This window comes from Vidua macroura, chromosome 14 (genome assembly GCF_024509145.1).
Source record: "Vidua macroura isolate BioBank_ID:100142 chromosome 14, ASM2450914v1, whole genome shotgun sequence".
Taxonomy (NCBI): Eukaryota; Metazoa; Chordata; class Aves; order Passeriformes; family Viduidae; genus Vidua; species Vidua macroura.
The window spans coordinates 15,861,456-15,889,382 of NC_071584.1; the positions used below are offsets into that span (position 1 = coordinate 15,861,456).

At 53.8% G+C, this 27,927-nt stretch overlaps 2 protein-coding genes across 2 annotated transcripts; one reads left to right on the plus strand and one right to left on the minus strand.

Moving 5' to 3' along the window:
* The first annotated feature begins 368 nt into the window (after nucleotides 1-368).
* NALF2 (NALCN channel auxiliary factor 2) lies at nucleotides 369-27,260 on the plus strand. The gene is made up of 3 exons (XM_053990255.1): nucleotides 369-1,153; nucleotides 17,462-17,633; nucleotides 18,116-27,260. Exons 1-3 carry the CDS (start codon nucleotides 383-385, stop codon nucleotides 18,523-18,525), a joined length of 1,353 nt encoding a protein of 450 aa, XP_053846230.1. The 5' UTR covers nucleotides 369-382; the 3' UTR covers nucleotides 18,526-27,260.
* LOC128814578 (SAP30-binding protein-like) lies at nucleotides 23,778-24,563 on the minus strand. The gene has a single exon (XM_053990545.1). It carries the CDS (start codon nucleotides 24,561-24,563, stop codon nucleotides 23,778-23,780), a length of 786 nt encoding a protein of 261 aa, XP_053846520.1.
* Nucleotides 27,261-27,927: the final 667 nt, after the last annotated feature.

Consider the following 27,927-nt stretch of genomic DNA (forward strand, 5'->3'; position numbering starts at 1 on the left):
TCCTTCAGCACCTCGGCAGCGCCGGCCGGGCCGGGCCGCGGCCGTGCCGGTGCCGGCGGAGCGGAGGCAGCGCGCAGGCGCAGCGCTCGCGGCTCCTCAAGGTGTTGGCGGCGCGGCCGAAGATGGCGACAGACTGAGGGCGATGGGGCCGTGCGGCGGCGGCGGCGGGCGCGGCGCGGCCCCGGCACCGCGCCGGGGCAAGCGGAAAGCCGAGTGAGGGCGGCCGGGGCATGCCCGGGGACGGGGCCGGGGCCGGGGCCGGGGCGGGCGGCGGCGGCGGCGGCGGGGCGCGGCGGGGGCGGCGCGGGCATGGCGGCGGTGCGGGGCAGGTGACAGCGGCGGCAGCGCGGCGCTGCCCGCCCGCGGCCCGCGCGCCCCCGGTATGATCCGCGGCGCCTGGATGTCCCCCCGCGGGGGCGCCGCCGGCGGGGCCGTGTGCTGCGCGCCGCGCCGCAGCGACAAGCCGGTGGCCGACCCCGAGCGGGCGCAGAAATGGCGCCTGTCGCTCGCCTCGCTCCTCTTTTTCACCGTGCTCCTCTCCGACCATCTGTGGCTCTGCGCCGGGGCCAAGCTGCGGGCGCGGGAGCGGCCGCGGGGCCGCGGGCCGCGGGCGCTGCTGGCGGCCGAGCCGGCGGGCGGCGGCGGCGGCGGCAGCTGCGAGGCCCTGCTGGGCAACCTGAGCCGCGGCCCCGGCGGGCCCTGCCCCGCCGCCCGCGGGGACCTGGACTCGGCGTGCGCCCGGCTGCTCGCCCCGCAGCGCCCGCGGGCCCCCGGCGCGCCCCTGCGCTCGCCCCCCGCCGCCGCCGCCGCCGCCGCCGCGCCCTTCTTCGCCTCGCCCTCCTCCAAAAGGACCTTCCTGCAGGCTTACTTCAGGAACTTCAACCTCTCCTTTTGTGATACTTACACGATCTGGGACCTGCTGCGGGAGATGGCCGGCCCCGACGGCCTGGACTGCAGCCTGGACAACCTGATGGTGGACCTGGTGGTGGCGGCGGCCGGGGCGCTGGACGGGGAGGCCTGTAGCAGCTGCGTCCAGGCGTACCAGCGGCTGGACCAACACGCTCAGGAAAAATACGAGGAGTTCGACCTCTTGCTGGAGAAGTACTTGCAATCGGAAGAGTACTCGGTCAGATCCTGCCTGACGGACTGCAAGGTACGAGGGGCCGTCTCGGGTGAGCTGGGCCACAGCGGGCTTGGTGGTGTGGGGGTACCGTGGTCCCCCTGCTCTCACACCTACCTGCAGGCTGGGATCTCCCTCTGCTCCCCAGACCTCTCCTGGCAGTGGTGGTGGGACAGGTCTTGAGCCCTTGGGAAGGCTGGGTCAGGGTGGTGGGACAGAGAAGGCAAAGCAGGACTTGGCCTGAATGAGCACTTGCACATCCCTTCACACCTGTGCACACACAGGCGGCTCCCGTCATCCCACTCCCAACACTCCATTCCCAACACCCTGCTCCCAACACAGTCTGAGCACTCAACTCATGACACCCCATTCCCCATCACCCCTCTCCTGACACTCCAATCCCACATGCCACCTCACTCATCACACCCTAATCCCTACTAGCCTTACCCACACCCCTTTCTGTGCACACCCCTGTGCACACAGGAGCTGAGCTGGAACATGTGTGAGGCCCCTCACCTTTGCCTCAGACCTGCTGCTGCTCCTGGGACAGCCCAGGGTTCTGCCTGGCTGTCATTAGACCAGCTGTGACCTGAGATGAACCATGGTGCCAGGGCCCCTTCCATGTACGCAGCAGCTGTTTTCCAGCTCCCTTTCTGCCCTGGGAGCTGGCCCAGGGGTACTGGAATGTGCCTCCCAGCTTGGGAGTTCCCCCCAGTGTCACTGACTGTCCCCAGCCCCGGGGCACGGTCTCTGTTCTGAAAGCTGATGGGTTGGTTGTGTCTCTCAGCATCAATGGGATCGAGGCTCAGTATGGAACCATCTCCTCTCCCAGGTGAAAGTTGTGGTTGGATCTCCATCGGACCCCCAGTGTGGTTCTGCTGGATGCTCTGTTCTTACAAGCCCGTGGTGCCTCCAGCTTCCACCAGCTCCAAGTTGCCTGGCTCACCTGTGCACGTTCCCTCCAGGCATCACCTCTGGGAAGGGCAATGGTCTCCATAATTACACCTGCTTCCCTTTCTCAGAGCTGTGTCTTGGGGTGTGTGACAGCATTGTCCCCACAGGGATGGTGGCAGAGCTTCCTCTCTGGCAGTACCACAGGGTTGGCTGCTCCTCTTCTGGGACAGGAGTTTTGAGGGACACTTGGATTTGCAGAGCAGCTCTTGAAGTGACGTTCATGCCCTGGGAAAGTGTGTGACACTGGGACACGGAGGTGGTGTCTTCCACCAAGGGCACATTGGTGAGATCCTGGCCACTACTCCAAGGGTCACTTCTGTGGGGAGCTGGGTTTGAGCAGGAGCTTGTGCTTGTGTTCTGGGCCTGGGCCAGGCAGGTAATTACGGTCTGCTTCCCAAATTGCCCCTGTGGTTTCCAAGGGACGTAGTATTCAGCCTGCTCTGAGTAGTTTGGTCCTGCTGCTCCACTTCCACAGGGAGTTTGGTGCTGTCCATTGTGCTGCTCCTGCTTCCAGGGGCCCAGCAAGATCAGGATCTCCCTGTGCCATGTCTGGTGGAGCATAAACATTCCAACTTCAGGCTTAGCTTCCATCTCTGCTGGGAGACCCAGAGAGAAAAGCAAACAAGGTGAGAAAATAATCATTATGTTGTGACTCCAAAGTATGTAGAAACAGAACCGTGCTTTGATGAGTCTCCACTAAGTATCCCTGGGTTTAACATCCTTCATGGGAGAGCAGGAAATGTGCTGGGGAGATGCAGAGCTGGAGGTAGTGGCAGGACTCATCCCTCTGAACTGGTTCCGTGTCATGTCAGTGCATCCTTAGAGCATCTGTGAGCTCCAGCCTTGCATTCCACAGGCAGCACTTGGGAAGCAACAGGAGGCAGGAGCAGCAGGGACAACCTGTGCACACTCCCCTGGGCCACCCACTGGGAAATTCACATGGGAGTGCCCAGTCTACACGCTCCCACCGGAGCCCTCACAGCGCCCATCCTTTTGGTTGCTCCTGAAAAATCAGGCTGCTTTTTTTAAGGCCATTCACTCCATATTTATGTGTCTTATTCCAGCCTTTCACATCCATGAGATTCAGCTTTTCCCTCTCAGTGGCTGTTCCTCATCTGTGAATTGAGGCTAATACCAGACCCCTCCAGCAGTGTGGTGCCGAGCGAGTTTTGGCCTGATTTTGAGTCCTCTGGACTTGAGCAGGGACTACAGTTACTCATTGCCTTGGAAAAATGTGGCTGGTGGGATTTTTGAAGCAGTTTGAATTTGTGATTCCCATCCAGATGCTGGATAATACCTGTTTGTGAGGGATGGCAGAGCTATTGCTTGATGGTGACAACATCTGAGGGCAAATAACAGGAAAACAGCAGAGGAGTGGAGGAAAACAGTGGAATGTGCAGCTTGGCCAGTGTGAGAGCTCCTGCAGAGCCCTCACAGCAGGATTCTGGCTTCAGGAGCTCTGGAACTGGAGAAACAAGATTTAAATTATAATTCTGGGACATGGGACTGTGAGAGGAGGGCTGAGTGTGGAGGGTTAGTGCTGCATCCCATTCACATCCCTGCCATTCTGTAACAGCAGCTGGAAAATTGAAGATGAGGAAGCACAGCAGCTCCAGCTCACCTGCACATAGCCTCCCTCTGCTGAGCCATGGATCCCTCTGGAATTTGGTGCCTAAGAACTGTGGCTCAGTAGACAGCTCACAGGGAGCTCTATGGCAGCCAAACCACTCTGGTGATCTTGGCTCTTTTTTCCACCTGATTTCAAACAACAGCAACACCAAATCCCAACTGGAGCTGCCAGTTCCTTCCTATGGCAGCAGGTTTCACCCTGAGCTAAGCATTTGGAAGTGTGTAAGTGTTGTGGATTGGTTTCAGGAGACACATAATGCCCTCTTAAATCATCTTGAGAGCTGCCCTCAGGTTTGGGGAGAAAAAGCAGGTCCTGCCAGGAGGGGAAACAGCATCCTAGGCATCCCAACCCCAGATTCATCCATTGGAATAAATCAATTGAGCTCCATTTTCTTCATGCAGGAAAAGCCGAATCTTTTTTCACGTAACTTATTTTATATCGTTTTAACAGACCTCATGTGCAACATCTGTTACCTGGTGGTTTTCTTACTACTTCATTTGTGGGTCAGAAGGTGATTTGTGTGTATGTGCTAAGGTTCAGGTCGTTTACATGTTTCTTTTGTGGGTTCTCAGGGAACAGATCTAATGTTTATGCAGGTGCACTTATTTTTCACCCAAAAAAGATTGTTACGTTAAAGAACTGTTCATACCCAGATAGTTTTCACATGGGAACTTGCAAAGTAGTAGCTGCACTTAGAAGAAATGACAGGCTAGCTATTGATTTAACAGAGCACGCCTGATTTTATGAGGCCTTTCTTTTATTATTTCTCTACCTGCCTGCAACATCCCCGTGTGCCTGGAGATTAGGGAAGACTGGACCAAAGTCCTTCTGGGAGATAGGAATCCCATGGAATGGCGGGGTCTGTGTGTAATTCAGCTGCTGAGATTATTCAGTGCTGTCATATTCTCCCTTTTCATTTTCTGCTCGGGGATCATTCCTGGGCAAATCCCACTTTCTGCATATGTTGTTATTCCCGTGCAGCACCGTCAACTTCCAAATCACTCCCTGGAAATCTTTCATTTGTTACTCTTCCAGCTAACACCAGAAATCCCTGTGGCTGAGAGACCATGAAGATGCACTTCTGGGGTTTATTGTTTGCATTTCCCATTTGGTGGGATTTTGGGGATCTGGCTCCCACAGGGGCACTCATGGACAGGGGCACCGGCATCCTGTGGACAGGAGGAGGAGAGGGAAGTGGGTCCACAAGGTCCATCCATCTTCTCAAATACTTTTCACTTCGTGCTGCGAGGATCTGCCTGCCAGCTGCTGGGTCCTGGTGCTTGGTAGGGATGGTGTGGATAAAAGGTGGAAAACGCCTGTGTTTTTCTGAACATAAGAGGGAAAAGTCATTAATTGAGTCAGGAGCAGCTGCCGGCCGTCTCCATCTCGCCCGTTGCTGTGTAACTTGTACTCTTTGTCACTGCAAGACACAATGAACTTGGTGCACTGAGCAGTTGTGGGGACACTTTTGAGGAGGTCACGGGCCGGGGACATGGATATTGGACTCGAATATCCATCAGGAAATGTGGGGCAGCAGCAGCACTCAAACTGTCAGCCCAGGCTTTGCAGGACTTAGTGCAGGAGGAAATTGCTGTCCCTCCAAAGCAATGCCCTGAGGGATGCTTAGGGCTCATTTGTGCCTTTTCCCATCTTTCCAAACAGGAAAAGAGCAGTGTTCCTCCAGCTCAGACAACAGATGAGAGCTTTGCTCATGCCAAGGCCAAGCTCTGCATGCTGGCTCCCGCCCCAACAGCTCCCAAAAGTGCCCCCTCCCACCGGTCCTGGGGCAAATCAAGATCTATGGGACAAAGCCTGCAGAATTAAGGAGTCATTAGGCTGCAAGAAACAAAGCTGTGGCAAGAGAAGGGCTGACAGGCAGGAGGGGGCTGGCAGCAGAGCTGAGCAGGCTGGGCTGGACAGGAGCTGTAGCATCTCAGCTGTGATTAGATTATCAGGTTTCTCTGTGCACGGGCCTGTGGGATCTGGTTCTGCACCTCTGGTTTCCCCGGTACCCCTGGCAAGGCAGGATTTCACTGCCGAGGCTTTGCTGGTGTTTCTGTGCCGCAGGTGCGCAGTGATGCAGTGAGAAATGGAGGCTGTTCCTGCTCTGGCATCAGCCCTGGCACATCCCACACAGAGCAGGGAGCAAATCCCCAGTGCCCAGGTTCAGCACCCTCTGGGGTCCTGTTTTCTGGCTCTTGTTTAACCAGGAATAGCATCAACAATCAGCATCCATACAGAGCATCCCTCCCTGTGGAATATCCTCTGGAAACCTAAGCCTGCTGGCACCAGGAGCTTTGGGAACACCATGTCTTGGGGTTATCCCAGTGCCAGAGACACCTCTTGGGGGAACCAAAGCAGCATTTGACCTTCACAAAAGTAGTTCAACTTGAGGTTTTTTGGGCTGGGCTTATCCAAAGTGCTGCTAAACCTGGTGCACTCCTGCTCTGAGCCTGGATGGCTCCTTGCACGGAGGGAAGGTCCCTTGAGAACCATGGCAAAAGTGGCTTCACCAAAACCTTGTGGTTTTTTTAAGGTTACTAAGTTACTTTAGGTTTTTTAAAGTTGCTAAGTTACTTTAGCAGTGAGGCTTCCAGAGAATCTATGGATGGGTGACTGCAAAGTTGCACTCTGGACCTGGTCTCCTGTGGAGCGTTTGGTGCACCAGGAGCAGCAGGAGGAGAGAGTCTGCTCCTACATACCTGTGTCAGCTCCAAAGCTTCTCCAGAACCAGCCTGGCCAGTGAGGTGTTTCATGAGGTGAAAAAAGGTTCCAGAGTGAATTCGAAAGTAGTTCCAGGAGATCAGTGCAGTCATTTGGCAGCTTGAGCAGGAGCACATGCATGAGCTTAGCCAAGTGTGCAGCTCCATGTTCCCCACCCATTCCATGGGAACAAAGGGAAGGGAATTTTTTGCAGCCTTGCACAAAGATGTGGTTCAGTTGTATAAAGAATTTGGGCCAAAGGACCATGGTGGGTTTGGTCTGCAGGTGCTGTGGCTGCAGCTTCTGGCACAGCCCAATTCCAGTGCCTTGTGTCTGGTATCTCCTCGATGCTTGAAAACTGAGATCAAGGCTTGAAAAACAGAAACAAAAGCTGAACTGATGGAAGGAGTTTGCCCCCTGGAATAAAAGATGTGGAGGTGTCAGGAATGCCAGTGGTATGTGGGACCTGGGAGGGCTGCAAGCCAGCTGGGAGTGGGGGATGCTCAGATGGTGCTTGGACAGTCCTGAGTTTTGCTTGGAGACATCTCAAGCTGCCTGTGAGTGTGTGGTGGGCTGGAGGCTGAACCCACACAGGTGCTGTGGGGTGAAGCGGCCTCTGGTGGGGTCAGGATGTGAATGGGAGGGATATTGGGTGATTTTTGGCTGCCTCTTGCTCTGGTTGTCTGTCAGTCCTTGTTGTCTGCCTGTCCTCACCTGTGTCTGTCAGTGGTGCTGCAGGGACAACCCACAAGTTTCCCAAGGCAGCAGCAGGTCTCCATGGAGCAACAGGCAGGTGGGCAAATGGTGCAGGGACAGCGAGGGAGGGTGACATCTCTCTCCATCACACTGTCACCAGTAGCTCCAAGTGCCACGGGCTGCAGCACTGCTTCCTGCTCCATGTGCTCCCAGCTGTGCCTGCTGCCATCAGTGCTGGATGCAAGCCCACATTTTTCTCTGTGTGTGCCCATCCCTGGGAACATGGTGGGCACAGGGGCTTCACCAGCAGGGGGGATGAGCTCCTCAAAGATGCCACCCCAGCAGCTGGAGATGGAAAGTATCCGGCTGCTCTGTGTGGTGCGGGAAGGCTCCGGGAGTCAGGAGCTCAGCAGCACATGCGATATCAGCAAAGTGTGAGATCTGGGAAACAAGTACGACCCCCAACCCCCTTGCTGTGCACATCCATTGTCACAGGCTGCCTGTGATTGTCCAGATCACGGCTGTCTTGCCACACTGCTTTTCCTACCAGGAAGTGATCCATGCTTCCCATGGACAAAGGGATCTGCTGGTGCCATGCTGACTTCCAGCCCCATGTGCATCCCAGGGAGAGGAGGCAGCACCTCCTACACCAGCACCAAGAGGTAGGAGAGGATGCACAGGGTGTCTGCTTGAACCCAGCTGGACCTGCCCTCACAACGGGCTTCACCTGGTCCCTGCCTGAGGACAGGATTCTTTTCCATCAGGAAAGGAGCCGTTCTGCCCAGCGAGGATCACACATGGCCTGGCCTGACCCCGGTGCTGGGCAGTGCCAAGGATCCCACACAGAGAGGGTTTGTCAAAACATCCCACAGCCCCAGGCCAGTCCCTAGGGGTGCCCCACAGGCTTTTCCTCTGCTGCCCTCCAGGGTGGGAGGCAGGCAGGTGGCAGAGGCAGGATGTAGCTGGCTGCCGGGGGCTATTCCCGCTCTCACTGGGATGCCATTAGGATGCGACTCATGCCTGGCTCCACACAGGAGCTCAGCTCTGCTGTCCTTTGAAGGGCAATGACTCAGGGACAGCAAATCTGTGAATGAGACACAGAGGCTGCCTGGGCAAGAAGTAGCCATCTGTCCATGCTGCTCCAGCCCTATTCCCGTGGGCAGAGCCAGCAGCTGCCTGCCTGGAATGGCTTGCCTGCTTCAGCTTCACTCCTCTTCCCAGCTCCTGGCTTTTCCTTGGGGTCTCTCTCCCAGCCATGTTCCTGGGGTGTTACAGGAAGAGCAGTGCTGGCAGCATTGGCACCACCAGATGCTGCCAACGTGGCCACTCTTTTAAAAAAGCAGCATGAAATGGCCTCACCTGGCAAGGATTTGGTTTTCCAGAGCCCTGCCTGTGCCAGCGTCCTGGTGTTCCTGGTCCTGGCTGGAGAAGGAAATGCCACCTGCCCTGCTCATCCTCTTGGGAATAACAGATACACGTGTTTGGCATCTTGGCTGGAATTTTATCCCTGCACGGCAGCTCTGCAGCGCTGCTGGTGGGTGGAGGCTGCGGATGGACAGGAGAGCGAAGGTAGAGCTGGAGAGGGGGCCTGGAAGTGGCTGGGATGGGGGTTTTCCTGGTGAGTGGTGTGCCAGCTCCTGGGTTTGCACAGATCAGGAAGCCTGGAGCACCATGAGCCCTAAGCATTCCCCACTGCTGGTGGTTACAGAGGGAGAGGAGGCAAGTAGAATTTTCTTGGAATTTTCTGAACAGACACAGTTTGGGAAGGACTGACCAGTGCTGGCAGAGCAGGAGCCTTGTTTGTGTCTTTAATGTAGTAAGTTCAACTCCCTTCAGACATGGGCATCTCCTTGACCTCTTGGTCTTCAGTGTCATATTCCTTGGAGCTGGTTGTCTTGTGTGTCATTTTCCATGGAGCTGGATGTGGAGAGGAAGAATCCACAGGGTGCGTGTGCAGGGAACAGTGTTTTCCTGCCGTGCTGTGTTGCTTGTTTGTCATCATTCCTTACTTTCCCGTTCAAATGAGACTGTCAGAAAGCACCAGAAGCTCTGGGGTGGCAGCCTGGCTCAGAGTGTGGTCCTGGGACCACTCTCCAGACACCCCTTGCTCATGGGAATGCTGGGGAAGCACTTCCACTCTGCAGAGCATCAGGGACAGGGACAGGGAGAGCCCCAGCCTGTCCTGGGCTCGCTCCAGGGGAGAGCAGCAGGAATGGGCTTCCCCTCAGTAGTGCATCCCTTGGGATTCTCTGTCTGAGGAGCGATGCCAGCCGGGAGCGCTGCCTGCTGCTCACCACAGAGACTGAGCATTATCCTGGGGCTTTCCTCCCAGGGAAGGGAGCAGGAGATTTCTGCAAGTGCTGTTCAGCCAGGGAGAGAAAACCAGAGGTTGCAGCTCTTGAGTCTGACATGAGCCATGGCCTGTTGTGTGTCTCCAGCAGTAGGAGCTGCCAGGATTGCTGATAAGCATCTCAAAATCATCTTTGCTTGCATTTAAGGGACCTGTGGGCACAAGTTGAGGTGGCTGCAAGACCCAGCATGAGCATGGAAAACTCTGCACTTCCCTGTGACCACGGAAGGTGCCCAGGAGCTGGGATGCTCCTGTCTCCCCACTGTTTGCTCCATGAGGGAGCGGGGATGGGCAAGATCCTTCTGCTTGCCCATCTCTGTGGGGTGCACAAGGATGACAGGAGGGACCAGGTTCCTCCTGCTGCCTTATACCCTGTCCCATTCCCACTCAAGCCAAGTGGCACCTCACAGGATGCTGTGGAGGGGGCTCCTGGCAGAGTACAGGATTGGGCTGTTCCATAGGCACTGGATGCAAGACATCCCTGCTGTACAAGCCCTGTCTGGGCTGGACACTCACACCATCCTGAGAACAATTTTGCAACCTTATCACTTCCTTGGAAGAGGGATGAGCGCAGAAACTTCTCCCTCGCCCCCATCACTGGTGGGTAATTTATGGCTTGTGGCACTGAAGTGTCTCGCCTTTATTTTTTTATATCCTATCTAATGTAACAGGATGTTCTCATTAGCTGTATAAATGTTTAATCCACTTTTGAATCCTGCTAAGCCCCTGGCTGCAGCAGGATCTAATGGGAGTGAATTCCTCAAACCATCCTAATGGATTGCAGGGACCTCACTTTCCCTCTGTCCCCAACTCCATTGTGTTCAGCTTCAGTTTTGCAGAAGTCTTTAATTACTTTTTAAGTCATTGGGCTGGTAGGATGGGCTGGTATCTGCCCCACTGTGGACTGGCAAGTGAGGGATGGAGCTGCTGGAGAGAGTCCCAAGGAGGCCACAGAGCTGCTGCAGGGCTGGAGCCCCTCTGGAGCCAGGCTGGGAGAGCTGGGGGTGCTCACCTGGAGAAGAGAAGGCTCCACGGAGACCTTAGAGCCCCTTCCAGGGCCTAAAGGGGCTCCAGGAGAGCTGGAAGGGACTTGGGACAAGGGATGGAGGGGCAGATCACAGGGAATGGCTTCCCACTGCTAGGGGGTGGGGTTAGATGGGATATTGGGAAGAACTTTCCTCAGAGTGTGGTGACACCCTGGAACTAGAGGCCTGACCTCCCCTCTTCCACCTTGGGGCATGGCCATGTGGTGTCACAAGGACAGAGCCCTCCAGATGCCAGGGAGAGCTGCTCTCTCCCTGGCCACCAGCTGTTTGTCGCTGTCTCCTGGTGTCCAACCCCTTCCCACACAAACCTCCAGACTCCAGCTGGCCTTGCCTTCCTGACAAGCTGCTCTTCTCATCTCTAAAGCCCAGCCAAGGCCCTTTATGAAAGGAGAGCACAGAGCAGCAGACTGGATTAACTGAAGCCTGGGAATACTCTGGCCAGAGGCCAGAGGTCCCTCTGGCCTCACCGTGTTCCTGGGCTGGGATCCTGGGACAGGGACTGGCTGTGCCTGGGGTCTGGCAGCAGTGCCCACGGGCAGCCCACCATGGCTGGGCCACCGTGTGCCAGACACTGCCAGGGAATTCCCAGGGTGAGTAGAGGGAGCACGCCCAGGATGTGAGGAGGGGGGACTGAACAGGAGACTGACATCAGGAATGCTGGGATAAGAGCTCCCATCTGTAAGCAGAGCACAGTCACACCGTGCTCACCCCCTTGGGGAGAGGATGCATCTACCCCAAGGTGGAGTTTGATAACGAAATGGAAATATTCCATGGGAATTGGGATGTTTTGTAGCAGTGATCTGGGATCAAAAGCCTCCTGCTGGGGGCTGTAGGAGTGGTCAGGCAGGGCTGGGTGGCTGGACAGGGGGTAACCTCCAGCTAGATCCCAGCCTGCACTGGGAAAAGTGGGAGCTGTGGTGGGAGGGAAAGGGCTGCAGACACTGCTGGGCAGGGCCATGGAGCAACCTGTGACATGCATGGAGACAGACACTGGCTGTGGGAAGCAGGAGGGCCTGGCAGTGGTCACTGCTTCCCTGTTCATCCAGCTGTGCCATTAATTACTCTGATTAATCAACAGGCACAGGCACATGGCCGTGTTGGGATGCCATGTGCTCTGTCCCCTCAGCACAGGAGCTGTCAGAGGTGTCCAAAGGGAGTCCACAAGCTCTGCTCTTCCAGGGAATGTTTCCTGCTTTGGTACAACCACGAGCACAAGCTCTTCCTCCTGGGCTTCTTCCAAGGGCAGTGTGGCATCTGCTGGGATGAGACCAGGCTTTTCCCTGGGCTCTGCACACAGCAGCCCTCGGTGCCATGAGCAGATGAGCAAAGCCAGGAGGCTGTGACTGTGGTGTCTGTCCCCTGAGAGCATTCCCAGGGCTGGGAGCTGGCACTGCCACCTCCTACCCAGAGCTGGGAGCTGTCACGGACTGGGAGCTGGCACTGCCACCCCCTGGCCCATCACCTGTGGGTGCTGGGTGTGTGTGTGGTTGCAGAGACAGGTTGGGGTGCTGGTTCTCCCATCCTTTCCCACTCCAGTCCTTCCCAAGGCATGTGTTGAGCTGCCTGATATCGTGACATAGCGTGACAGTTGTTACCTGGACCTTGAGTGTGTCAGGTATGTGGGGGGTCACACTTTAAAGCTATTTTCTCTTAGTTTTGACCTATGAGCACCTGGGGCATTGTGTGTCTCAGACTGGGTTTGGGTGGCTTGGAGGGGGAAATCTGGAGCTTTTCCCTCTAAAAGAAGGAGCATTCAGACAGTCTCTTTAATCCAAGAACTGGGACTTAAAGCTAAAATGATTTATTTTTAAAATGAAAACTAGAAGTTTTAAACTTTAAAACTATCAGCTGCTTCATGAGGTGATGGAGTGGTGAGTGAGTAGCTCTGACAAGTTGCTTGCAGGTAATTTGGGAGTGACTTAATCACTCAGGTCAAGGGATATGGTCTGGTCCTGTGGGATGTAGGTGGGAAGGCACAGTTTGGGAGTGTAGAGGATGTTCCACTGCCCAGGACCTTCCTGGAGGATGAGCCTGGTCTGTGCCAGACCCAGACCCCCTGTGCCCAGAACGACACACAACAAGCAGGATGCAAACTGGTATCATGGGTGGGATGGCTGGGGGAGAACTTCTGGGAAAACCAACCCTGGAGAGGAATGGGCTGCAGGGTACTGGAGAACCTGGAATGGGCATGTGCCAGCCAGCCCAGCAGCTCTGTGTGGAGTTTCCAGTGGTGCTTGAGGAGCACCCACTCCAGGTGGGATTCCCACCAGTGCTGTTCCCTGCAGCCTGTGTGCATCCACCCCCATTTCCCTATCCCCAGCTGTGTCCCAGGCATTCCTGCTGGCAGCCCCATCCCAGTGCCCACCGCAGCCGCTGCTCCGTGCCCGCTGGAGCTGGGTACAATGGGCAGAGGCTCCCCTGGTTGGGAAACGGAGGAGCTGCGGCTCCAGTGCTGTCATCACCAGGCAAAAGGCAACTTTATATTAAAAATGAAGTAAAAACAATACAAGTCCCATAATGCTGCCCAGTTGTTGGGGTTTAGGGTTGGGTTGGTGGTTTTGTCCCCTCTCTCCTAATCCAGAGCATGTGAATGTGTCAATGCAGGGATAACAACTCCAGAACTATCAAAGAAACCAAAAATCAGCTGTTCCAGAGATGATGTTGGAACAGCCCATAGCAAGGAGAATTTTTAAAAAAGCCTAAAAAAAGCTCCACATTGTTCCTGTCTGAGTTAATTGAATACAGTGGTAATTGGACATTGCAGATGTGTTTGTGACTCCTCCTGGCTGGCCCTGGACCTCAGTATTCCCTTAATCCTCTGCCATCCAAGGGGGCTCTTCTCTCCCCCCCAGCCTGTCCTGCTTCCCGCGCTGCATCCTCATGTGCCAGAGCTTGGAGAGCTGCCCGAGCGGCTCATTAGCAGTGCTCATTTCCCTGTGTCCAAGATTAATGAGGCACAGCCACTCCAGATGCTCCTCTCAGACCAGGATGGAAATGTGAGTCCCAGGAACTGCTCTGGGAGGGGAGCGGGCTGCTCCAGGCTGGGGATCTGGCAGGGACAGGCAGGGATTTTTCTTCCCCTCCCTGCTGGGAGCTGGGTGCACCCAGTGAGAAGAGGGAAAAGAGGAGAGTCATGATGGCAGGGCCCAACTTCCAGAATGATCCTCACCTCTGGTCCAAGCACAATCCCAGGTCTCCTTCTGAGGTTATTTTGTAGGGAAAAGCTCCCTATTTCGCTCTCTGCCTTCCAGACTGCATCACCCCCTTCCAGAGAGGTGGATTTTGGGCTGGGGATGCTGCCCCAACCTCTGCTAGTAATTAATGAAAAGGGTTTGTTATGTTTGTGCCATTAGCAGGATTTTCCTTGGGGAAACTTCCCGAGCATTGATTCCTGTTCAAATGGGAAAACAACAGTTTGTTGTGTTAATTACAGCTGGCATTCCCAGTGGGCATCCACACTATCCCAAGCACTGCATCCTCTGCAGTGGTGGTGTGTCCTGAGAATGCTGCTCCATTCCTGCTCCTTGATTCTCCCAAAATGTAGCTGGGATGGTTCCACAGGCAGTGCCAGTGTTTCCAACATGCTGGCAGCAACTGGACTGGCATTGAAGTGGCCAAATTTGTACAGAAATCCTAAGGACACAAAAAGACTTAGGAAAAGCTGTTTGGTGGGGAATGCAGTCCTGGTACTGACAGGAGACAGGGAATAGTACAGGCAGGGAAGAACTCCCATTTGGCACAGAATTCCCTGTGAAAGCGCCATCCCTCTGACTGCTGCTTCCAGATCCCACTGGAAGTGTGAGCAGACAGCCTAATTCACTATTAGAAATCCAATTCATTTTGGGGTTTTTTGAATGTCTTTTATGATGAGGTTTTTCATCCCACCTGCAAAATTCCAAAGCCTGTCCTCTTCCATATAAATTGGGTGTCTGAAGTTGGCTCCTTTCCTAGGCAGCCAAATTCCGTGTGCTTTCTCAGAGTCATGCAGCCAGTCCTCCAGAGCTAAAAATGCAGGAAGAGGGCACCAAACCGGAGCTATTTTGGAGTTGAAGTCACTAATTTACTTGGCCAGGCTGGAGATCTGCCAAAAGCCAAGCCAGAATGGCAGGAACACTGATTGCAACCCAACCCGCTTCCTGAAGAATCCAGAGAGGGCAAGGATGGAAACCAGGGAGCTTCCCTAGCTGATGTAAGCAGGGAATAAATTTCTCCTATTTTAAATTCTCACGTGTCCTTTTTAAGAGCAGAACTAAGGAGATTGTGTGGGGTAAACTTGGAGATACCAAAACCTTGAGCATCACAGGGAATTTGCTCCTTGTCTGTGACATGGATCTCTGTGTGTGAGTGATGGGAGGACACTGGGATCTCCAGGAGATCCACCTGTGTCTCAGCCTGATCCCAGTGGAGTGGAAGAGCCCTGTTGGACCGGCAGGTCTTGCATGTCTCTGTTTTTGAGTACACACAGTTTCCATCCTGCAGAGCTGCAGGAATTCCTGCTGCAGCACCTGGAGGATCTGCCACAAGGGAATGGTAAGCGCTGGCTGGGGTCAGTGCTTTCCTCAGGGAAGGCAGGTGCTCTGGAAAGGGAAGGAAGAATGGAAGGCAGCCAGGGAATCCTGGTTCAAGTTCTGGATGTGTGCTCCAGCTCTGCCCTCCCCAGTGGTATCACCAGCTCCTTGCAGTGTCTTCTTCCATATTTTCATTAAATTAATGAAAATATTCATTAATTGTGACCTCAACCCTCTGCCAGACTTCCCTGATGGGAATTATCACAAACATTTTAGGGGGGTTATGTGTGGATCCATGCAGAGCTTGCTTGTGCCAGCTGTTTCCACACAAGAGCAGGGTGAACCCAATCAGCTTCCTACAAGTTCTGGGAAATCTCCTGTTCTGGCCTTTTCCACCCAAATCTGGAACTGGGACAGCTCAAGTGACACCCACAATCCTCTGCTGGAGCACTCAGTGTACCCTCCATGCCAGGCTGCATGTGAGCCCAGGTGGGAGCAGGGATGTGACTGGGATCTGGGAAGCAGCGTGGGAGAGTCAGAGCTGGGAAGAAGACTGGCAGGAAATGGGAGTGAGTAAATCAGCCGAGCTCGCCTGAGTTGTGACTAAAGGGGGAGCATGAGACATCTGCAAATATTAGAGATGTGTAAACACGGAGCAGGGAGAGGGAATGGTGGAGGCAATGATTGAAGGGAGTGAACTTTTGGATGGAAAAATGTAGGTCAAGTATGAAGGAAAACTTGTAGGCAGCGAGATAAGTGCTGTAAAACAACCTCCTTGGGAAACACGAGGAAGTCCCACTGATGGAGATGTTTATCCTAAGGCAGATGAGGGCTGGAAAAGAGGCTGAGCTGGAGGAATGGATCCAGGGTGTCCATCCCAGATAGGGCTGGGCATGCCAGTGATGTCCATCCAGCTTCTTGTGTGTTCATAAATTCCCCTTTAAACTGCAGGCTGGTTGTGATTTAATTAATACATACAGATTTTAATGCTGAAAACTTCATGGCCTTGGGAGGAATTCACCCACCTGAAATCAGCCAGTTCAAATTCAAGCAGGTCATTCACACCAGCTGTCCAAAATCCTGGATGGTCACCAGGAGAAGGAGAAGCTCATCCAGCCGCTCGCTGCCGGACACTCTGAGGGTCAGGGTGTTGTCAGGACACCCTCTCCTTGTTGCTCTAAAGGCACCCCAAATAATTAAGGTAATTAATAAGGCCTCTCTCTGTTTTGCTCCAGATTACACTGGAGTGTGTCTGGAGGGTGTGGAAACAACAGCATCGTGTCCAGGCAGGGAGTTGTTGAGTCCTCAGATTGGAATAAGGATATGGCCTGTCTGAATACATCCTGGGCAGTCAGTGGGTGCTTTGGAGCCCATTGTACACCCCTGGTGCTGTGTCCCATCAGTGTAACGTGTCACTGTCCCCTGAGCTCTCTAACCCTCCTGTACATCCTGTTGAGGTTCCATAGCAGCAGTGACAGGTCCTGCTTTTCCAAACAGAGAGAAACTCATGATGCCTGCAGAGGGCCATGTGCCACCCACTGAGGGCTCCTGCTGTGTCCTCCTTGCTGTCTCCACACACTTGTCCCCAAGGGAGCAGAGGCCATCAGGGAGAGCACGTGTTGCAGTGGGGGTTGTGGCCCCTCTGGAGTATGGCTTCTTCCTCCTTGGCTCTAGGGAATCAGCTCAGGCAGATCATGCAGTCATAGAATGGTTGGGGTTGGAAGGGACTTAAAACCAACCCATCCCACCTCCTGCCACAGGCAGGGACACCTTCCACTATCCCAGGGTGCTCCAAACCCCATCCAGCCTGGCCCTGGATGCTTCCAGGGATGACATGTTCAGGGACGCAGATCCAGACCTCGAATCTCCCCTGCTTGTGTCCTCACACTCTGCAGAGTCATTCCCTCCTCTGGAGCTATTTCCACTGTGTCCCAGTAATTAACATCCAACAGGACAAGGAGAACAAGCACCTGCATTCCCACATCCCAGGGGCCAGCCCTGGCCACAGTACTGGCCACTGCTCCAAAATGTTCACTCCATAAATTGTGTCCTGGTGCCCATTAAACTTTTTGGGATGAAAGTTTCACCAAAGCTAAGAAAAACACAATTCTGTGAAAATTCTGGTTTTCATGATTTGGCATTTTCCAGGGAAAAAAAACAAACTGAAATAACTTGCCAAGAATTTCCCAACCATCTTTAATCCTGAGACACCACCATGGGCCAAAGAAACAATCATAAGGATCTATGAAAACCATGGGGAAACAAAGTGATGGGTTTAAAGCCTCGAGAAAATGAAAATGCAGCTGGAAAGTGGAGCAGGGGGGTTCTCTAAGCATGCCGAGGAGGGATGTTCAACAAATGACCCCAATACACATTTCCCACAAGAGCTGGGATCTCTCCTGTCCCCTTTCACACTGCGATGCTCCAGCTGTCCCTCTCCATGATTTCCCCCAGGCTGTCTACAAGGCGTGGCTGTGCTCCGAGTACTTCAACGTGACCCAGCAGCAGTGCCGGCAGCGGATCCCATGCAAGCAATACTGCCTGGAGGTGCAGACCAGGTGCCCCTTCGTGTTACCGGACAATGATGAGCTGATCTATGGAGGTTTGCCTGGCTTCATCTGTACGGGTAAGGAGGGCCGGGCTCACACCGGGCACGGGCACGGCAGGGGGGTGCTGGTGAGCCCTGGGGAATTTCCAAACCACTCCCCGGGTTTGGAAGGCTTGCCAAGGTGGATGGGAGGATGGGCAGTGTGGAAACATTGCCTGATGCCAAAACATGGCCATCCCAAGGGGTTAATGGGGGCACAGCAACATCTCAGCCCAGGAGGTGAAAGTCCTACCTCTGACTGAAAGCTAAAGCATGGAGGGAGCTGCGGGTGATGGATTAAAGCAGGGTGGGGATATTGAACTGCTGTGAGCAGGATTTGGGGAGCTCGCCTTGCTGGTGTGTGCAGGCTCACAGACATGCTGGGGCCAGTCCCAGGGGGTGTCTGGATGTCCTGGTTCTCAGATGTGCCCATCCCGCAGCTGGTGGGTACCAGGGCTCACTTCCTCTGCAGCCTCATCCTCAGTGTCCAGCTGACCCCTCCTCCTGCTTCCTTCCTGCAGGGCTGCTGGAGAACCAGCTGCCCGACGAGGAGGCCAAGTGCTGTGAGGTGCAATGGGACTCCTGCGAGCACCCCCCAGACAGCAACGAGGACACATCCCCCAAATCCACGGCGTCAGAGTCGCTCCATTTCCACCGCCACGACCCCCACCTCCATCACCAGAGGCAGAACCACTACCACCTCTACCACCACCACCACCACCAGTACCACCAGTACCACCAGCCTCGCTCCCCGTCCTTGCTGCCGGTCTCTGCGGGGTCTCGCCTCGGCAGCAGCAGGATCAGACTGTGCGTGCTGGTCCTGATGCTCCTCCACACCATGGTGTCCTTCTCGAGCGTGCACGGCGGCACCGGGGGGCTCAGCCTGGAGGCCCCGCCCGCCCTGGAGGAGAGCATGGCACGGGACGAGTGACACAGAGGGCAGAGCCGACCTCCAAGGAGAACGCCAGATCTTTTCCCATAAGGGGGGCACATGCTATTCCTCCAATGGGAGGCACGGGATTGGGGGTGGCACACACGCACCCCCGCACATCCCCCAAGAGCTGCTCGTGCGGGGCATCCCCGTGGTGAAGAGTCTCTAACGCGCACAGGGCTGCAGGACCCGGCGCCAGAAGGGTTCGGGCAGGGCCGGCATTCCCAGCCCCGCAGGCGCCAGGAGGGCAGGAACGGCACGGGGGCAGGGGGACCGAGGGGAGGGGTCCCTGGGAATCGAAGGGTGTCCCCATGGGACTGCCGGGTGTCCCCCGGCCGCTGCCGCGAGTGCCTTGAGTGCCCGCGCCTCCCTCGCCCGCGCCGTGCCGAGGTTTGACGGTCAGCCCAGCCCTCGTTCCTTTTCTCCTGAGGAATGAGAATCCCGAGGGAGCAGGCGGAGGGGCAGCACCTCCCGGCACAGCCTGGCCCACTCCTGTCCCAGGGAAAAGCCACTGGGGCTTGGGGCCAAACCACCCTGGTGGGGCGCAGTGTCCTCAGCGCGGCACTGCCTTGCTGATGGCTTTTGGGGACAGGAGTGGGACGCTGTGACACTGCACTGTGGTACCACTCGGGGTTGGTCTCACTGCATCCCAGCCTGCTCCTCCAGCCTGGCCTTTCCTGCTCCTCTGTGCGAGGACAAGGAGAGGGAGGAGGCGTGGAGTAGGAGGGATGTCCCCAGCATTCCCACATCCCACTTTGCAAAGTGTCCTGATGATTTGATGTAACCTTTTTTGTTGTCCTCCCTGGCTGGTGGGACTGGTCTCAGTGAGGGGTTGGGGAGATGTGACTCCAGCAGCACACAGGCTGTGAGGGAGAGGGATCCCACGTGGCAACAGTTGGATGCAGGGAATCCCAAAGGCATCCTTCCATGCTTCCCAGCTACAAATCATTGACTGGATGGCAGGAAGACTGGGCAAACGGGCTGGAGAAATCTGGCTTGGAGGGAGAGTCTCCCACACAAAGAGGCACTAATAAAGCCCAGCTAGGGAGGAGCATTTTTGTGAATAGTTTCAATCCATGGATGCCCCCAGATCCGGAAATTTCTGGGAGCCCAGCTGGACTTGGCTGGGCAAGGTGCTGGCTGGTGTAGCCTCATTTGGCTCACTTGGGGTAGTTTTTTAACCTGAGTTCAGCATATCCAGGGATTCAGCCCCAAACAAACATCAGATCCGTAGGATCTGATCCCCAGGTCATTTTCTAGGAAATTCCCAATTCTCCACCCACCCACCAGAACTGTTCCCAGCATGGACACTGCGAGGTGGTGCCTCCAGGCCAGGCACCAGGGGCTGTAATTTGTCCTGGGTGTGGGCAGGGAAGGAAAAGAGGGTGTTTTAGCACAAGATCACGAGTTGGGTGTGAACCCAGTCCCTGCTCCCAGAGGGGCTGGGATGGTCCCTCTGTTTCCAGGCTGGCTCTCGACAGGAACCTACAGCAGAGCCCTGCATGGGTCACTGCAGGAGACAGGAATGGAGCAGGAGGAATGTCCTGCATCCCAAATTGATCCCAGATCCCCGTGAGGGTACAAGAAGTCCCAGAGTTGATGACCTGTAGGAGTTTTGTGGTTTCTGGTCTGTTGAGGTGAAGCAAAACCAAGCAAAGCCCCGTGAGCAGAGCCCCATGAGCAAAGCTACTTCCTGCCCGGCTGGAAGAAGGAAGTACCAGGCATCTCATGGGAAGCACACGTTTCCTGACATTTCCAGCCCATTTCCAGACCAAAGAGGCTCTGAGAAGCAGCTGAATGATTGATTCCTGCTTTGACTTGAATCTCAGAGCTTTGGGGTGTTGTTTACACACCACCAGTTGCCTGTTCCCAAAGTCCTGCAGAGATGAGGCTTGTGATCCCATTGTCCCATGGTTTTTGGGGTGGTGCTCATGGAAGATTGAGAGTGTTTCCCAAGCAGATTCCCGTTTTTGGGAATCTGCTCCCTTTTTGGGTGCTACTGTCACCCAAAAAGTAGGATGTCTCTCATTTGACTATTCCTCATGACATCTGTGTAATTTCAGCCTAGTTTACACCAATCAGAACAGTTGGACATGGAGCAGTTCTGCGAACCGGGATCCAATCCCTTGGTTTTCTGTGAGCAGTGGGTCGTGGAGCTTCTCTGACAAGGAGCAAAAGCTCCCAGGCAGGCCAGGGGAGGGAGCACAGCCCCGTCCCTGCCTCCAGACAGCCGGATCCCGAAGGAAATTAGATTTCTCCCATACTGCCAAGAGTTAAGCTAATTCCAGGCGCCTCTCTTGGAGATAGACTGTGTCCAATCTTGGAGCGACTCATCGGGAGAGAGAAGAATAGCCCAGTGTGGTGCGTCAGCAAGTGGCCCTGAGTCACTGGCCCTGTTCATTGTGTCATGTGTGACACTGAGCAGCGCTGGCGGGTGTAGGGTGGCCCAGCCTCAGTCCCTGCACCACATCCGGATCCGGCACCACCCTGGGGGATGTGCATCCTTCTCCCTGCCCTCACGCCCTTGTGTCTTACTGGTGATGGAGCGTCAGGCCAGGCTTGGGGATGGTGATGGGTGATGTGAGATTCCCAGAGAAGCTGTGGAAGTTTCCAAGGCCAGGTTGTACAGGGCTTGGAGCAACCTGGTCCAGTAGGAGGTATCCCTGCCCATGGCAGAGGGTAGAAAAGAATGGGCTTTAAGATCCTTTCAACTTAAACCATTCCATGATTTCCACAGAGCTGCAGGAGTGAGATCCAACAGCCCAAGTCATCTTCAGGGGGTGCCAGCTGGGATTTGCTGGGATAACCTGGGAACTGTGAGAAACAGTTTCACCTTCCCTAACACCAGCTGGAGGCTTCCCTCCGGAGTTCAGGAGCACGTGTTGTGTCCCAGTAAATCAGGAAATGTAGCCAATTCAGAACTGGGCTGGTTTGGGTGGCTACTGGGGAGGTTTGAGCCTTATCCACCGGGAGTGAGGAGGACCCCAGGACAGGAGATCTATGTGTTTCCCAGGCCAGGGCTCCCAAGGGGTGTTCCCAAGAGGACGAGATGCCAGAGAGAGCACATGGGATGCGGATGATCCGCTCTGGGAGCGTGGGATGGACTTTACCTGCTACAAGTGGGAGGAAAGTGCTGGGTCTTCCCAGAGCGAGGCTTTGGAAGATCTTTAGCGAGTCTGGGCTGCTGTCAATAAGTTCTGTGGTTTTAGGGCACCATATGCTGCATTCAACACTTTGCCAATCTCCTTAAACAGATCCAGACAAGGCTGTTCCCAGAGCAGGAGCAGCTGGAAGTAGTGTATGGAGCAGTCCATCATCAGGAGCCCATTGGATAAAATTCCTGCCTTTGGTCTGACATTACAACCTCCTAATCCTCCATGCCCAAGTACTCTGGCTTTGCTCTCTGAGAGAACAGCCCAGGAAGCAGACATTGTCTCACTTAACACCACTGGCATTACTTTTATTACAAAGTGGAGGGAATGTGCCTGGAAAAGGAGCGAGTATGCTTGAATAAAGAAGGAATGTGCCTAGATAAGGAGGGGAGGGGCTTCCTTACCCTATGTGTCCAGGGATGCTTCACCCCAAGCCCTGTGTCCACCAGAGCAGGGGCCCTTTGCAATCCCAAATGATTTCCACATTCCCAAAGCCACCTTGGAAAACATGAGCTCTAAATTACTTATCCTACCAGGAATTTAAACCCAAGGGGCTTTGTCCTTTTCATCCAATGACCTTATCTCTTCTCCCTAAAGAAGATGCCCCATGTTGGGATTAATATGTAAAATTCAACTTTTCCTTCAGGGGACAAACTTCTCTTTGCTCAGAGAAAATTCCCAGTGGGAAGCAGTGATTCCTCCCTGGTGAGGAGGTTTCTTATCCCCAGGGAATTGAGGGATGATGATGTCTCCACAAGCTCAAGGTGTGGGCAGAGAGAAGGAGCAAAAGGAGTCGGGTCCAGCGTTATTCCCGGGTTTTGCACTTTCATGTAGCTGCCAGTTGTACAAATTAATTAAAAATAACTGAAGAAAAATCCCAAAGAAAGGCCCCGCTTCCTCTGGGGAACATTAATCATTAGCTGAGTCTTTTTCTTATGAAAATACAGACCCATGGTAGCCCCAGGCAGAAGATTCCCAGGGAGAGCCCTCACCATTCGTGCTCGGAGTTAGGGAAATCGCTTTGAAAGCATCTGACAACTAAAGCAGAACATGTTGAGTAACTTGGCAACACTGGGAAAACATCTGGAACTGGTTTTTCTTCAACACATTTTGCTTTGCTTCAAGAGGAGATGTCAGGGCAGTTCATTCACTGCCACTCAGGGCTGCGGGCGGGGCCGAGAGATGATCGGCTGCCGCCTGGAGGAAGAGAATAAAGGGAAAATCCCGGATATCTGCTGCTCCTGGTCAGGATCCTGAGAGGCCAGGCCATGGAGTGTCCCTGTGCTGAGCTCTGCAGGTGCCTTCTGGTCTCTGGTGGCACCGAGCGTGGTGGTTTGTGATGGGTTGTTAAGATGCCTGGAAACGCTGTGGCTGCCCCATCCCTGGGAATGTGCAAGGCCAGGTTGGATGGGGCTTGAGCAAGCTGGGATAGTGGAATGTCCCTCCACGGCAGGGAGTGATACTGCGTGATCTTGAAGGACCCTTCCAACCCAAACCACTCTGGGATTCCATGATTTCCACAAAGCCAAAGGGAGTAAGGTCCCATAGCCCAGATTACCCTCAGTTTGTGATTCATCCTAATCCCATTCCTGCTGCTGTCTGGGAAAGGAATGCCTGTAGGGCTTGGTGGAGACAATGTCAGGACAGAAACATTCCTGGATTCTGCCAGAAAGTGATGGGGCAGTGTACTAGTTTGAAAGCAAACCAGCGGGAGATTCCAAGTCTGAACTACAATTGAGTAGGAAAATGAAAGGCAGTAGTACAGAAACATTGGCTTAGACTGATAGAGTCAGAATAGACCTGACAGCCTGTCGGTCAGGATGGTGGTAGCAGTTCCGATTAAATGGTGGCTATTGGAGTGATGGATGTGGTTCTGCTGAAGTGGTGATCCTGTAGAAAGATCTGGTCCTTCCCTGGAGGTCCAGTGGTGGTTATGGAGCTCTTGTGCTCTGGGAGCCCAGTGGCAGTGCTCCTTTGGTGTTCCAGGCTTCAGATTATGTCCAGATAGGAATGTTTGGTTCTTCCCCTCAGGGCGGGGGAGCTCACAATGAGATGATGTCATTTTATGAGTCATTCTTTGAGACCCTTCCTCAACACGTGTCACTTGCACCTCCTCCTCTTCTTCTGGGCATCTCCCACAGTGGTGCTGGATGTTGTGGTGGTTGTGGAAGCAGCGCTTCTTGTTGTACCTTTTTTAATGCCAGTCACAAATTCAATCTTCGTACATTCTTTCTTGGCCTTGTTCAATTTGTCCATCTCGGTCTTCTGGGCTTTAGCTAGTGCCTCATAATATGAATCCTCTGACCAGCTGTGAGGATCAAACATGTCCTTTGGGTAATTTGTACCAATTTCATCGATGGAACAAAACTGGATCAGCTTTTCATAGATGCTGGGGTTGCGAAATTCCTTTTTGTTCTGGATGATGTAGTTCATATCTATGCCCTCTTTCATTTTCCACTCATACAGCTTTTTAATTTTATCCTGCAATTGGTTAGAACATCTGCCAAGAGGCTCAGGAGGGATTTTGATCTCATCTGGAGACATGTTCCACACTCTCTCTGAAAAAGAAGCAACCAGCTCGTGATGATCTCTTTCCTCCACTTCTCGGAATTCCTTTAAGTCACTAACCTCAGGTTTTTCAGTCTGTGAATTGTTATCTTCTGGATGCCTGCTGTTCCCATCATTCTCCTCTTCGTACCCTTCCTCATCCCCATCCAGGCGGGTGAAGTCACCTTCTCCATACCCAGCTGACACCAGGCCTCCTTTCTCCCTGGCGGGCGCTCCCACATCACTCCCTGCCGTGCCGGCCTCGCTGTCCCACTCCAGGTCCGAGTCCTCGGTGTAAACCTCCAGCAAGGAGAGAGCGCTGCGCTTCACCGCCACCATCTTCCAGGAGTGCCCCGCTTTGGGCACCAGAAATGTTCTAGCTTGAAAGCAAACCAGCGGGAGATTCCAAGTCAGAACTGCAATTTAACAGGAAAATTAAAGTAAAGGCAGTAGTACAGAAACACTGGCTTAGACTGATAGAGTCAGAATAGGCCTGACAGCCTGTCGGTCAGGGTGGTGGTAGCAGTCCGATTAAATGGAGTGATGGATGTGGTTCTGCTGAAGTGGTGATCCTGTAGAAAGATCTGGTCCTTCCCTGGAGGTCCAGTGGTGGTTATGGAGCTCTTGTCCTCTGGGAGTCCAGTGGCAGTGCTCCTGTGGTTTCCAGGCTTCAGATTATATCCAAGTAGGAATGTTTGGCTCCTCCCCCTGGGTGGAGCATCTCACAATGGGATGATAAGATTCAGTGAGTCATTCTGTGGGACCCTGATGGCCCATTAGTGGAGATGGCTCCCTGTAGAGTGGCTGGTGCTTCCCTGGAGGGAGTTACCAGGGCTGAGTCATGGAGGAGATAAAGAGCACTGCCCCACCTATCTTTTGGTTACATCTTGCATTGTAACCCAAGACAGGCAGGGAATTCTGTGCTTCCCTGGGGCTTTCCATCCCTGGGGGTTAAATCTCTCTTAAGCTAGGCTGGAAAAGTTGGGAAGGGCCATGTTCAGGTTGGATGTTAAGGATCTCCTTCAGCCCAAAAGTTAGCTCATGGGCATCCCAGCTGGAGGTACCACCATCACACAAGCCCCAAATCATCCCTTGTCCCACAGAAGGAGCCTGCTCGGAGCTCCTGCATCACAGCAGCCCTGGAGCTGCACAGCTCCCACCATGAGTCCGTTTTATTCCAAGAATGGAAGGATTTTAGCAGCTCTTTTTGGGTGTGTTCTTGGTCCAGGTGGCTCTTTAGGTGACCTCCCAGCCCTGCTTGTCTCTGTGAGGAAGGAGGAAGGGAGCAGAGAGACGTTTGTGGTGGGGGATGGACCATTTTTAATGGAGGATCATAAAAAAATAAGTAATAATAAATTTTTAAAGTTGTTGGGGTTTTATCAAAGCTCTCAGCCCCTCTCAAAGGCCTGGGCAGGAGATGGGTGAGTTCCTGAGCCCAGTCCCTCCACCCTTCCCTGTTCCACATCTCCAGGACCTGTGTTCCAGGCAGGCCAGGAGTGGTTTCCAGCCTTTTTAGCACTTCAGGATGATCCTTTTTCAGCCCAGAAGGTTGACAGCTCTGCTTGTTGTAAACTGAAACTCAGCAAAAAAACCCCAAGAATTAGGTTTGGCTTATGAAATTTGGGGTTGGTTTTACCATTTTTAAATGTATTTGGGAACTGGACATGCCTAAGTTGCAAAACAAAAAGACAAAAAGAGCCAGACAGTGATTTTTTTTTTAAATTTTGAAACTTGTCAAAACAAGCCAGATTGATCATTATGACCATTTTTTTTTTTTTTTCCAAATTGAGAAATGCATCCAGAACAGTCCTTTCCCACAAAACCTTTCATTTTCCAAAAAGAAAACGAGGCAAAAAAAAAAAAAATTAATCACACTTTTTCTGCTCACAGAGTTGGAACGGGCAGCAGTGGATTGGGAGAGAATAGCAATTTGTAAGGAATTCCAACCAGCTCTCCTTAAAATAGCATCCAGCCAGTTTCTCCAGGGCAGGAGGCTGGGTGGCTCTGTGGTGGCAACAGGCTGGAGCAAATCCTGGCTGAGCAGGCTGGGATAACACCTTGGGAATGCAGGGACACCTTCCCCATGGGAATCAGAGATGCTGATGCCTGGGAGGAATTCCTGGGGATCCCCAGCCATCCCTCTGGTGGAGGTTTGATTTGGTTTTCTGTTCCAACCCAAACTGAATCCAGCTCCTCTGAGTCTCATATTCTGGATGCCTTCAAAAGGGAGATGCTCCTGGGGGAGGAAACTGGGAGCAAATTCCACGTGCTGGTCCTTGAGGGAGCCAACGCCGTGTTCAGGAGGGGTGTGGGAAGGGAGAGCAGGAGGAGACCCCAGCCCCTCGTGCCCTTCTCTCTCTGCAGTGTGTCCGAGCTGGGGCTCCCTGCCTTGTGCTGGGTGTCCCAGGGCCTTGGGGACACCTGTGGGGACCTCGGGGGGACCTGTGGGACCCGACCCCTGCAGTGCCCGGGCTGCTGGTGCCCGAACCCTTCTCAAGTGCTTGTGCCATGTGGGTGGTGACAGAGCTCGGCCCGACCCCAACGAGGTCCTGTAACAGTGCGTGGTGGTGAAACACAAACCAACATTGCTGAAGTCAAAGTATCCTTTCCAATCCCCCCGGCCCGGTTTCTCTTTCTTTCCAGCTTTTCCTCCTCCGCCTCCTGGACCCTCCCTCTGTTCCCACCCCCCTTCTGTTTCTCTTTCTCCCTTCTGTCATAAGAAAGTGACTGTGTCCTCGAGGGGACAGTTTTCTTATGCCATTTTATACACTGTGCTTCATGTTTAGAACTTTTTTGCACTAGTTCCTATTACATTTATTTTCCAAACTGGTTTGACAAAAAACAAACAAAAAAAACCCAACAAAAACACAATCCCATGCTATAATTCAGTTGTATTAAAATATTATCCTACTACTCTCTGTGTTCAATAGTCTCTGTACCTGTAATGCTTTCAGTTCTGTTGTATTTTGGGGCCGAGGTTTTCTCTGCTCCTTGTTTAACCCAGTAAAGAAATAAAATGTTAAGAATTGATGATAACTCCTCCTCCCTGTCTCTGCTGTGTCACTGGGGCCACCAGGGTCCCACGGGGACGGGCTCCCCCCAGAACCTGCTCTAAACCCCAACCACTGTCCCATGGGGGTTGTTTTCCTGCCAAATCCAATCCCAACTGGAGGCCAGAGAGGCGGGATGGAGGGACAATAACCCTGCCTTAACTGAATTTGATTTCGTAACCTTTCTTTATATTCTTTTGTTTCTTGCTTTCACATTTCTTGCCACGGGGCTCACCTCAGAACAATAGGGGCGAAGGCTGTCACCAAGAGATTCATCAGACAATAATGACTCAACCAGGGTATCCAAATTTTGCCCAGCTGAAGTCCACACCCACACATAATCTGGAATTAATTCCTCTGGACAACAGAGCTCGGCATGGAACAGAGCAAGGACACCGCACTCCAAATTGAGCGCTGCGTGCCAGGCTGGGAAAGGCCACAGCATAAAGCTCTGGAGTTACACTGTGGCCATCCCCATCCCGAGCTGGAAACCCTCTGTTGGGAAAGAAAACCAGGAAAAGAGGAAGAAATTGGATGGGGATGGAAATAAATGTTTAAAAAAAAACCAGATTTGTGCAGGAGGCAAATGGGGGAGGCACCAGCTGTGCTGGAGAAGCAAGGCAGAGAGTTGGGGGTGCAGGAGGGGGCGTTTA

What these genes read in the sequence shown, in the direction of transcription:
- NALF2 (XM_053990255.1), top strand. Translation starts at nt 383, where the DNA reads ATGATCCGCGGCGCCTGGATGTCCCCCCGCGGGGGCGCCGCCGGCGGG. An exon ending in CCTGCCTGACGGACTGCAAG is followed by an intron (nt 1,154 to 17,461) that starts GTACGAGGGGCC and finishes GATTTCCCCCAG; the next exon opens with GCTGTCTACAAGGCGTGGCT. An exon ending in GCCTGGCTTCATCTGTACGG is followed by an intron (nt 17,634 to 18,115) that starts GTAAGGAGGGCC and finishes TCCTTCCTGCAG; the next exon opens with GGCTGCTGGAGAACCAGCTG.
- LOC128814578 (XM_053990545.1), bottom strand. Translation starts at nt 24,563, where the DNA reads ATGGTGGCGGTGAAGCGCAGCGCTCTCTCCTTGCTGGAGGTTTACACC.